The sequence below is a fragment of the Periplaneta americana genome, chromosome 9, assembly GCF_040183065.1.
Source record: "Periplaneta americana isolate PAMFEO1 chromosome 9, P.americana_PAMFEO1_priV1, whole genome shotgun sequence".
NCBI lineage: Eukaryota > Metazoa > Arthropoda > Insecta > Blattodea > Blattidae > Periplaneta > Periplaneta americana.
Genome location: NC_091125.1, coordinates 63,746,225 through 63,758,399, shown reverse-complemented (window position 1 = coordinate 63,758,399; position 12,175 = coordinate 63,746,225). Strand labels below are relative to the sequence as shown.

The following is a 12,175-nucleotide window of genomic DNA, read 5'->3' as shown; positions in this document are numbered from 1 at the left end:
TGATTTAATTTCTGTTGGTCCCACGGAGCTCAACAAATGATCGCGGTCTGATTGGTGTGTATTCTATCCTTAAGAAGAAGTCCGGACAGATTAGGTCAAGTGATCTGGCGGCCACAGATTTTTTGAGATTAGGCGATCACCGAAGAAGCTGGCTCTAAATTTCACGGAATCGTTAGGCGTATGATATGAGTAGCTTTTCTCCTGGCTCAATCGGAGCAATAATTTCTTTGGTGAGTTCACTAAACGTCCTTGAACATCATCAACACAATCTTGACTCATTGCAGATCTGTGTTTTTCACTCTCATTGAGGAGCGAGTCATTCTCCTGATTTCTTGCCATCGATAAAATTTTGGCCTGGTTGAGACATTGCGCATACCGAATTCTCTTGGAAATACCCGTTGTGTTTGAATGAAGCAATTTGTATTCCAATGTATTTTCACAATAAAAACAGGCTGCTGAATTGAGAACCACATGTTATGACTGCAAAAACTAGAGACTGCGAAGTAATTACTAATAGCCAACTTTAGTCATAATAGTCAAGAATGGATGGTACCAATATAGATTCTCTAAGAGTCACTGAGATCATTCAACCCAATTTCAAGTTTATTCTAGCTTTCAGAAAGAAATTATAACTCGTTAAAATAGTAGTTGTATATTACGATACAAAGTTGGAAATTGTTTTTTACAAAATCGAGGAAAAATTTGAAAACGAGCAGAGTAAGTTTTTAGATTTCCGAGATTTTGTAATCCACTTCACAAACATGTATTTAACAACATTTTTTATACAATCACATGTTTAAAATTTCAAATACGATGTATTTTGCATTGAAAATTTAGAGCACTATTATTCCAAAGCCTTCGCAAAACTATACTGTAGTGGTACTAAGTAATAATAAATGCACTGTAATGGGTGTATTTCAATATAGTTTTATGTTATGTAGAATGGTTTCCCTAGCAACACGTTTCTGAGTGAGAATTCTAACTTTCAAGGCAAAAACGTATATTTTGATCGCTCTGCATTACTTTAAGCGATGCCGAAATATCGGACTATTCTCATCACACAATGAAAGATCCAGAACTTATATTTTAAACATAATCATAGTGACAGCATAAATGTCATAACTCACATATCACGCTATCAGCAAAGAGTTAAGAATACGCTAATTGCCTTAATTAATTCATAGATTAGAACCATTGTCTAAAAAATTCACGGTTGAAGACATCTCATGTCATAATGATACAGTTCAACACGCCCTATATGAAATAATAAAAAATAAAAAAAATTATAATAATAAATACTCCGACGAAAGATCTGGGTAATGACATTGTAAAAACATTTTGGTCTGTATTGCCTATCCTATCTGTCACTTTGTATTATATGTGAAAAATATTCGAGCATATCTCCATTTCGTCTTACAGCTTTCAATTAAAATGCATTATTTAATCAGTGAACAATAATCTGTTTCATCATCATAGTCATCATGAATTGAACCTTTCGATCCGTTGTCACCACATTAAAAGCTAAAGCTCCTCGGCTTAGTGCATACATTTTATCTTTCCATGCACGCGGATGAGACAGTGTACAGCGCTGCTGCACACGTGAGAGAGCGGAAAGATAAAATGTATACACTGTGTTTGTAAACTTTAAGTGGAATAGCTCTTTGTTTCATTCGTTTTCTGTACTCGTCTATCCTGTGTAGTATATTTGAAGTGTTTAATTCTTAGCGTATTGATTCATTTGTTTTATGGTCCCGAAAATAATAGCTTACAAAAGATCAATATAATTTAATCTTTGCTGCTTGAATTCTTTGCCTCTATGGGATTCTCTAAACCCAACATTCTGACGCATATAAAATGTAGGTAAGATCAAAGTTTTATATGATTTTAAAATAGTTATTTTTTTTTAACTTTTCTGAAAATTGTGCTTTTAACTGTAGGCCTACCAACAGAAGCTAAAAAAACAACCATTGTCTAAAAACATAAATTTTCAGGAGAAACAAAACACTTTCTGGCATGGATGTTGTTGACACTTCAAGTATGAAATTCATCATACCATTTCTTATATTATAACAATTCACGTGTCAAAGTATTTTTATCTGAGGTATCTTTTGCCGCGTATGTAAGAAGCGGTACTGCCAATCTACTAAGATTAAAATTGTAATGGATAAATGTTTTAAGATGGTATGGATGGGATATTTGTAAATGGTACCATCGTCCTGGCTCGACAACGACTGTTTTCACAAAAAAAGTCTTTCGACTATGGTTGTCTTATGAAAACCACTGAAAATTTCCACTCCTATAACATAGGCCTATGGTGATTTTTTTCCCTAACAACTAATTCAGTAGATGGCCGCTACAATACTCTCATCATACGATTAATATCTCAATCTTGCATTTTTTTAACTATAGTTCTTTTTTTTAACCTTCAATTAATTGTAATAATTTGGTCAGTTTGGATTCTACATCATACGAAGATAAATTGTATATATAGCGTAGGTAAGTAAAGTGATAGACTTGTTCAAAAGTTTTATTAGGCTATTTATAACGGATTTTGTTCTAATGTGATCTATGCCAATAATAATCTATTTTGTGTACATTATTTATTAACCTGTAGAGTTATACTTATAATGAATAAATTTTAATTTCATGTAATTGATGAAACCTCTGTACACAGACAATAATAGACAGAAGGAACTTCAATATTCCTTTTCCTTTCTTTTTTCCAGAGATGCTGAAGGTTATACGAGTATTTCTGCTAAAATATTGAAATATACTCATGATACTTTCTGTTCAAATCCAGTATAGCGAATATACTGTATAATATAAAGAAATACCTTGAACACTCAACTGAAGGTATTCTTTGTCATGAGAATGACAAACTCAAGATGTGTAGATAATTTTCTAAGTAGGCGACGTCAAGACAATACTCGACTGAAAATTGGCGCAACGCGTACTTGAGGAAAGAATATACTACGAATAGATCAAAGATAATTTAATATTGTTTAATACCAGTAAATAAAATAGCCTACATTTTTTGAATTCAGAATTTCATTATTAGACCTATTCTACTTTTTCACAACACGTAATAATTCAGAAAGTCTGCTACACCTCTAACTTTTTGAACCGCATACCTCTTTCTTTGCCGATCATGTTCGTTTTCCTAGTAGGTTTTTAACTTAGTCCATATCATGGTATTCTCTTCTGATTCTATAGTTTTTTTTTGTATAAATCGAACTGGTCGTCCACACCTGTAGAGTAATGGCTAGCGCGTCTGGCCGCGAAACCAGGTGGCCCGGGTTCGATTCCCGGTCGGGACAAGTTACATAGTTGAGGTTTTTCCGGAGTTTTCTCTCAATCCATTATGAGCAAATGCTGGGAAACTTGCGGTGCTGGACCCCGGACTCATTTCACCGGCATTATCACCATCATCACATTCAGACTCTAAATAACCTAAAGCGTCGTAAAATGACCTACTAAAATTTAAAAACTCATAGCTTGTTTTTTGTTAAATACCTTTATGTTCAGCAGTTAAAACTTGGTCGTCGGCAAATACTGTAATCAGTAATCTATTAGATCATCTTAAAAGCATTTATAACAGTGCTTCGACCATTCATACGGATCTAATCATCGCTATTTAGGTATAGTTCAAATCCAGTTCAATGTGACGATTGACTATGACATTAGAAGCTCCAGAACTTGCTGGAAATTCACTGCTACTACCAATAGCGAGTCACTGTTCTTACAGCTTATAAGTTGCCTTTTGTCGAATATCGTCTGGTTCAGCAGTTAAAACATGATCGTCATCAAATGCTGTAATCAGGAATATGGAATCAACTTTTTTTTGGATAACTGTGCTTCGGTCAATTCGTACAGATCTAAGCCGTTTAGACACAAAATCCAATCTAAATTCGTGGAGATGGCGAGTGACTGAGGCCTTATAAATACAAAGAATTGCTGATAATATACTGCTACTGCCGTACGAGTGGCTACTCTTCCAGTTTGGTTGAAATAGTCTCATTCTCTAGAATAGGTGATGTTCCCAGGGAAGGTTCATCTTTGAATGATGAAAGATGAGTGGAACAGAGAAAAATTCTCTCCGGCACGGGGATTTCAGCTTTGCGTGCTGACGCTCTATCCACTAAGCCACACCGGATTCCCATCCCGATGTCGGATTGAATCCTCTCAGTTTAAGTTCCACCTCTTGGGTCCCCTCTAGTGGCCTACCCTCATGCACTGTGTCATACACCTATATGTATGACAGTGGCACAATGTTCACACATGTGCAGAGGTGCACTCGTTATGAGTGACTAACTGGCCGGGATCCGACGGATAAGCGCCGTCTTTTAATCACTAAGTGATTATTTTTCGCATATCATATATTATTACGATGTACCTCGGTACATATGATATTTCCGTGCAGAAATTCTTCGTCATCATATGATGAAAGATGAGTGGAACAAATAAAAATTCTCTCCGGCACCGGAATTTGAATCCAGGTTTTCAGCTCTACGTGCTGACACTCTAGCCACTAAGCTACACCGGATTCCCATCCCCGGATTGAATCCTCTCTAAACGGAACCCAAGAGGTGGAACTTAAACTGAGAAGATTCAATCCGAGGATTACTTCCCTATCATATCTATCTGAGTTGAATTATTAACATGTATATCAATCCTCTAGTTTCAAAACCCCCTAAAGACTATTTTATTCATAAATGAGTTATACCCAAATATTGCTTGCTAATAATGAATTTAAATCATATAATATATACTGTAGTTTGAATTCAAGAAGCCACTAAAACAAAAGTTTGTTAAAAGTTAGTGTTAGGTCGAAAATTCCCTGTATTTGCTACCGGTTACTATCAAAATTCTTCAATTCATGAAAGTGGATATAGGGGATTTTGAATATATATATATATATATATATATATATATATATATATATATATATAATGTTTAAATGGGTTAATTTACAGTATTTCAATTTATTATCACAGAAGATTATACTCGTTGCTATAGCAATAATTAGATCGTGTGAACGAACAATTTTTCACTCCTTGCCTTTTCTCTTCATTTACAATAATTTCAGTTGTTTTATTGTGAAGGAGGCCTATATGTATTCTATTAATGGAAAAAAATGCTAAGATACAGCTGGAGACATGTTCGAAAGCTAACTAGACATTTTCCTTTTGGTTATGTTTAAGTAAGAAATGTGATATTTTAACTATTATTGTTATTATTATTATTATTATTATTACTATTGATATTATTTATTTATTTATTTATTTATTTATTTATTTATTTATTTATTTATTTATTTATTTATTTATTTATTTATCATTATTACTATTATTTTGAAGATATTATATGGGCCTAGCTCACATTGAGACTGGATATTTATCCCTAGTCTTATATTTGTCCTGCGTTATTCCTATTGGTAGTCTTTCGTCATGCTGATCTAACAAGCTCACAACATACACTGTGCTATGCAAATCTTGCTTTCAAGTAAAGCTTCCTGTGAAGCAGATTTGAATAATATAAAGGCAAAATTGAGTTTTCAGATAAAGCTCCCTGTGAAGCATATTGAGTAATAATTGTATACTAAGTATAATATATGCGTTACTGTAGGTACGTTAACAAAAAACCACAAGTCACACAGAGTTTGTGTGCACTTGATGTGAGTTTCTGGCCAGTCGAGGTGTGTGGATATAAAGGGAAAAATTGAGACCAATTTTTCCCTTGAAATTATACACTGTGCTGTACGTAATTACGTCTTACGTTGGTTAGTAGTCTTTACCGAAGTGAAAGTGAATGGATCAAAGATTCCATTCCATGAAAGTAAATGTTGATTGTAATTATTATTGTCAATATTTATAATACCAATTGTATTATCATTATTGCTATTGTTATCATCATCATCATCACCACCACCACCGCCACCACCGCCACCACCAAATAACAATAGACACCGAGTAAAATATCTGACGTAACTATGCAAATTGAAGTTTCACAACTTAAGACATAATTTACTATTCATATTGGGAAGGCTCAGATAAGTCTATGATCAAGATTCATATAAAGGTGTGTTTAATTCCGTCAATGACTTATCAAAATTATAATATCTTAAAGACAAAACTCTTTATAATGTTATATACTGTGCATATTTTTATTAACGTTTTCACCAAACCTTATGGCGTCATCAGATACTTTTGTTTGCAATAACATAACCTCATTTGTGTGCATGTGATAAGCTGGTTCTAAAGTGTAATCATATAAAATAATTGAAGCTGAAATTAATATTAAGACTTTAAAATTATTAAACTAAAACTATCTACGTGCTTTCATTTACTTAAAGTGTAAACATCTATTTAACTTGAATCTTAAATATAGATTTGCTTTATAAATTATGATTATAATGTGTGTTTATAATTCTTGACAAATTTTTGGAATGATTGAGATATTGTGTGTAAGTGAAAACTCGTTTACAAGGAATATTTACACGTTTTTCAACATTAGATGCATCAATTGTTCTTTGATCATTTCAAATTATATTATGTCTTACTAATGATTTAATATTTATAATGATATAATATGTGTACATTAAAAGTCAAGTTATAAAATTGTGTTTATTTATATAAAGACATTTGAGATTCAATTATTCATGTGCATATTAGTTTACGTGTTCTTAGGATGTTATAATTTGGTAAGTCATTGACGGAATTAAAAATATCTTTTTATGAATCTTATGAGATAATGCTCGCAACTCAAAAATATGTTAAAATAAAAAATATGTAAATTTTAATATATTATACTTTATATAGCTACGTGATATACCTAATGAAAGTCACTTTGAAACAAACCGTCTGTTATTCACTGTATTAAATGTTTAATTTTAAATTATGTGTCATTCGTTTTTATAAAGTATATACTAGGGTCTATTATAAATTATCTTACCTTTCATTTTGTATAAAATTCACAAATGTCCAGTTAAAGAAATCTGACTTGCTAATTGAGCGTCTTGACAAACGACAGACTTTATATAGGCTTAACCTGCGAGGCATTCACCTTGGGACGGATTAATCTCCCATTTGAGGATTTACACGTAATTTTGCAGTAATCGCAGCTATCGTTTTCTGGAAAAATCATTATCACTTCGGATGATAATGAATTATGAATATAATAAAGAATCTCAATGTAATTGGAAGCGAAATTCACAAACCTGGAATTTCCATATTTGCGGCTTTATATTTCGACAGGTTTTGCAAGGTTATGTGAGATTCATATTCTGTAAATTTAGCATATATACTAGGCCTATATATGGCAAAAATCATCATCATCATCATCATCGGCACCATCATCATCATCACATTTTTTCATAAGTTTTTATGTGCGTTATCTCTTTTAATCGCCAAATGAATTTCGTTAGTCTAGGGTGACCAGATGTTCTCTTCTGTCCGGACATGTCCTCCTTTTTTAGGCCTTTGTCCAGGGTCCGTATTGATTTTTAAAAAATCATAATTATTTTGCAATAAAATAGATATTAACATATTTTAAGTATAATATAAGCCTAAATCTGTACTGTAAATAGTTTGTAATAAAATGGATATTGACGTAATTTAAAGTATAATATAGGCCCAAGCGTAAATCTAAGTGCATATTTTCTGTCCTCTTTTTTCGAACAATGTCTTCCTTTTTAAAGCTTTGTGTCCTCTTTTTTGTTGATGTGAATCTAGTCACCCTACGTTAGTCACATCAGCAAAATGTATCAAATCTTCTTCCCTCTCCGAATATTTCCCGCAAATTTTTGTGGTGGACTTTTTAATTATTAATTACAGATGTGTAGGCCTATTAAAAATCGTTTTATTTTATATATTTTTAATAGAATCATATTAGTTTATTATTCTTATGTGACGTGACCCATAGACTACGTAGTATTGTCTATTGCTCGTTGGTTATTATCCTAAAATAAATTTCAAAATAATTAAAATAAACCTAATCCACCCGTATTTATGTTTAATCTATTTTCATGTACCATTAAACATAAACGGCAGATTAAAATTCCTGTACGTAGAATATATTGTTATAATTTTGTGTTTAATATTATACGAGGACGATCCCAGAAGTAATGCACATTGCGCATGCGCTCCCATATCCATGATATGCATGGTTGTAATTTATTCCGTTAAAAGTAACAGTTATTCCGAACGATTCTGTGCAAGTCCAATTAAGTTGCTTTAAAACTGTTTTGCGTAAAAGCGATTGAAATGGACGATGAAAATCAGTCAGGTCACGTTATTATCTGAGATCAAAGTTCATTCTTTGAAACAGAAATTTTACGTGGACGTACGGTGCAGGAAATTCATGAATTGCCTCGAGGTGACTCTACAGTAGACAGTAGTACTATTTCCCGAAGGTCTCGACGTTTCCGCGAAGGTTATATTGGCTGCAGAAGACAACCAACGCACTAGAAGACCGAAATAATCACCGGACTTCACTACAGAGATAATTAATGTTGCCAATGTTTTGGAAGAAGACAGCCGGATGGCATGTGCAGACATAGCCCAAAAATTCACCAGAACGACTACAGCTATTGGAGTCTGGTGTGCTGCTTCTCTACGATAATGCAAGACCGCAAATCGCCGAGCTAGTGAATGCCGTATGACCGATTACAAGTGGGAAACATTCCCTCAACCAACTTACAGTCCAGATATGAATCCACTTGACTATGGTGTTTTCCCGAAAAAGAAAAATTCACTTTGGAGTCAACATTTTGCAATGTTAAATAGCCTTAATACAATTGCGACCCAACGCATCCGACACCTAAACTTCAAAGGAGAATTAAGCGCCATCCAAAAGCTACCATAACGTTGGGAAGCAGTCATAACTATGGTTCGGATAAAGTAGCTGTATCAGGATAGGCATTCTTGGTCCGTGCGTTTGTTTACAAACATGAACTGCTGAGAAGAGCGCTCCACACCCCCTAGCAGCTAAAATATCAATGAATGGACAGTACAGTCCTAGTTAATATTTGTAAACAAAACGCACGGACCAAGGATGCCTATCCTGATACAACTACTTTGTCCCAACCGTAGTCATAACACTTCAAGGGGACTATTTACTTGATACACTGGGATATTTTTTAGCTGTGAATGATTCTCATTTTGAGCACCTGAGATAAAGTTTGGTTAGTCATGGTGTTTTGTTCAGTTTTATGGCCTACTAAACATGATTTTGCATACTTATTTGTCTCAAGTTTAAAGTTCACGAAACAAGTTTAACAAACAGTTAGAAACATCAGATGGATGAATGGGTAAAATTTCTACACATTCGTACGTAAAATTTAATGGAGATTCGGAATATGTAAATTTTAATATAGGATCCCAAAAAATAATGTTTACTGTCACTCCCTTTATACCTGAATAGCTAATTAACTTTTCTGAACCAATGGTATGATATTGTATGGTTGATCTCCAACAGCTTTTGTATAAAAAAGTTTAGTTATTAGCAATAATTCATACTTATTATTCACTCTGTATATCATATTAAACAATCTCTGATACGCGACTACCCATAATTTCATACAACAGAAGTTATGAGATAACCTAAATAATATAAACAAGATAAATGATAGAAAAGTTTTGATTAAGGATAAAGAAATAAACATGAATCATTTTAAAATGTGCAATTACTGTAAGTATAATGTTGGCAAACAAAGAAACAAGTACTAGGGAGGTGATAAAAATTATAGGATAAGCAGCCATGTTTGGTTGAAACACGTTATTCCGTACCGTTTTATTGGTCAAAAGTAGTATGACGTAGTAAAAGTGTAATAGTTAATATAATCCATACAGGGTGTTAGAAAATCATTAAGGAGGGATCTACAAGGATAGAAATATATTAACAGATGGAACAGTTAGGCATAAGAGAACATATCCTACTTAACAAAAAAAGTTTTTATTTTTAACTGCAAAAAAAAAATAAATAAAAAACTTAAAATTTTCAATCTATATTTACGAATGCAAACAAAACATTGAATTATACGCAATAGGTTTTGAAATTACGCAACTTTGGAGTCCTATCAGTAACAGGTGTAATGCTACATATTCTACGTATTGTTCAGGAGACTTTAAATACCTAGAATTCATGCTATTGCAGAAGGTTGTGCTGTTGAGTATATGCAACATCATCCGGGATTCTTTAGCAAAACTTATCGACAATAGTCAGCAAACAAACTTCACTCAATATTAGGAGTACCTTATTTATTGAAACCCGTGAAACAGAATCTCTGAAAAGTTATGTTAATCTGCAAATAATAATAATAATAATAATAATAATAATAATAATAATAGCAATAATATTAATCATCATGATATTAGCCATAACTCTAAAATTTAACATGAAACTTTAAGAAAATTAATAATGCAAACGCAAGTGGAAAGGAGACTAGGAAGATCTCTGAAATGTTTAACATACGATTTTCATTTGATTACCGAAATGGATCATTTGATATAGAACCACCATTCGTGAAAAATTATTATGCTAATGACAATGATGACGACGACGATGACGGTATTTTAAAGATTTCCATGACGTGTAATCGGCGTGTTTAAACTTGCGTCAACAGGAGTAACAAGTGTACAATCTAATCAAGGAAGGTATTAGCGTGATTTTTTTTCTTGTGAGACTTTTTTTATTATATAATGACATCTGCTATCATTGACCATATTTAAGTGTTTCATATTTTCAACGTATAAAAGTGCTATTATTTTATGGTAATAATCCACTAGTGTCTTCTATTATTTTACACGAAGAGCACACTTTTGGATATTTTATCACTATGCTTCCCCCATATATATATATATATATATATATATATATATATATACACACACACACACATACATACATAGGTCTATATACATACGTACGTACGTACATACATACATACATACATACATCCATGCATGCATACATACATACATACATACATACATACATACATACATACATACAGTCCACACCTGTGGAGTAACGGTTAGCGCGTCTAGCCGCGAAACCAGGTGGCCCGGGTTCGATTCCCTGTCGGGGCAAGTTACCTGGTTGAGGTTTTTTCCGGGGTTTTCCCTCAACCCAATATGAGCAAATGCTGGGTAACTTTCGGTATTGGACCCCGGACTCATTTCACCGGCATTATCACCTTCATCTCATTCAGACGCTAAATAACCTAAGCTGTTGATAAAGCCTCGTAAAATAACCTACTAAAAAAATACATACATATAGGGTGGAAGTGAAATAACCTTTGCAGATTGAAAAGGACGATAGGGTACACGTAAATGAAACCAAAACCTATATTACGTTTTATGATGAAATGCACGGTTAATTAGGAAATTAAGTTTGAAGTTTCAGCAGTCTGACAACATCGTCGCTAATACGCTCTACTCGTGATACAGACGAAAGAGTTCAACGAACTCGGTGAATCTCGGTACGTAATCTGCTTTCTGCCAAGACGTTGCTTCATGCAAATGACTTGAATTTAGGAGTTTTTAAAATTAAATTTACACGAAAACCGTGCATGCTGTTGAAATACGGCAGGGGAGTAAATCATTCTTTATTAGATTTCTTATCGATATGGGAAAAAATCACGATCCTACTCTCAATAGTTACCGAATAAGAGATTGTTAAACATTTGGAAAAAAAAAAAAAGCATTTTTTTTTCTGAAAAAAAAAACTATGAACTTTTCACCAATATTATATTATTAAATTTTTTGTTACATACAACATGAGCTATTCGCTCTGGAAATCTGCAAGGCTATTTCACTTCCACTCTGTATACGTATTCCGAATTCAAGTTAATGAAAATAATACGCTCACATCACAGTTGTACTTTTTTCTAAATAGTCTGTGATACGTATTTCGTCTTTGTCCCAGAAAAACTGATGCGAGGGCCTTTCCTGCTAATTTTTGAACACGCTTTAGAAGGGAAGAACCATTGTTATTTTTGGTTCTGTATCGTAATGATGGGTTCCGCGCCATGGCATTGTGGTCTGAAGTTTCATGCCTAGGACTAGTGTTACGGAATGCGCGCTGGTTTGAATCTTCATGGGAGAAGAAATGTTCTCATGAAATTTCGGCCAGTGTATGGGACCAATGCTCACCCAGCATCGTGATGCATTTGGGG

The 12,175-nt window shown here is 33.5% G+C and overlaps 1 protein-coding gene across 1 annotated transcript in view; it reads right to left on the bottom strand.

Moving 5' to 3' along the window:
- LOC138705590 (uncharacterized) overlaps window positions 1-7,027 on the bottom strand; it is a 66,678-nt gene extending 59,651 nt beyond the window's left edge. Inside the window, exon 1 of the mRNA XM_069834192.1 lies at window positions 6,952-7,027. Within this exon, the coding sequence (XP_069690293.1) occupies window positions 6,952-6,958 (7 nt within the window). The 5' untranslated portion in view covers window positions 6,959-7,027. The remainder of the gene's footprint in view (window positions 1-6,951) is intronic.
- Window positions 7,028-12,175: the final 5,148 nt, after the last annotated feature.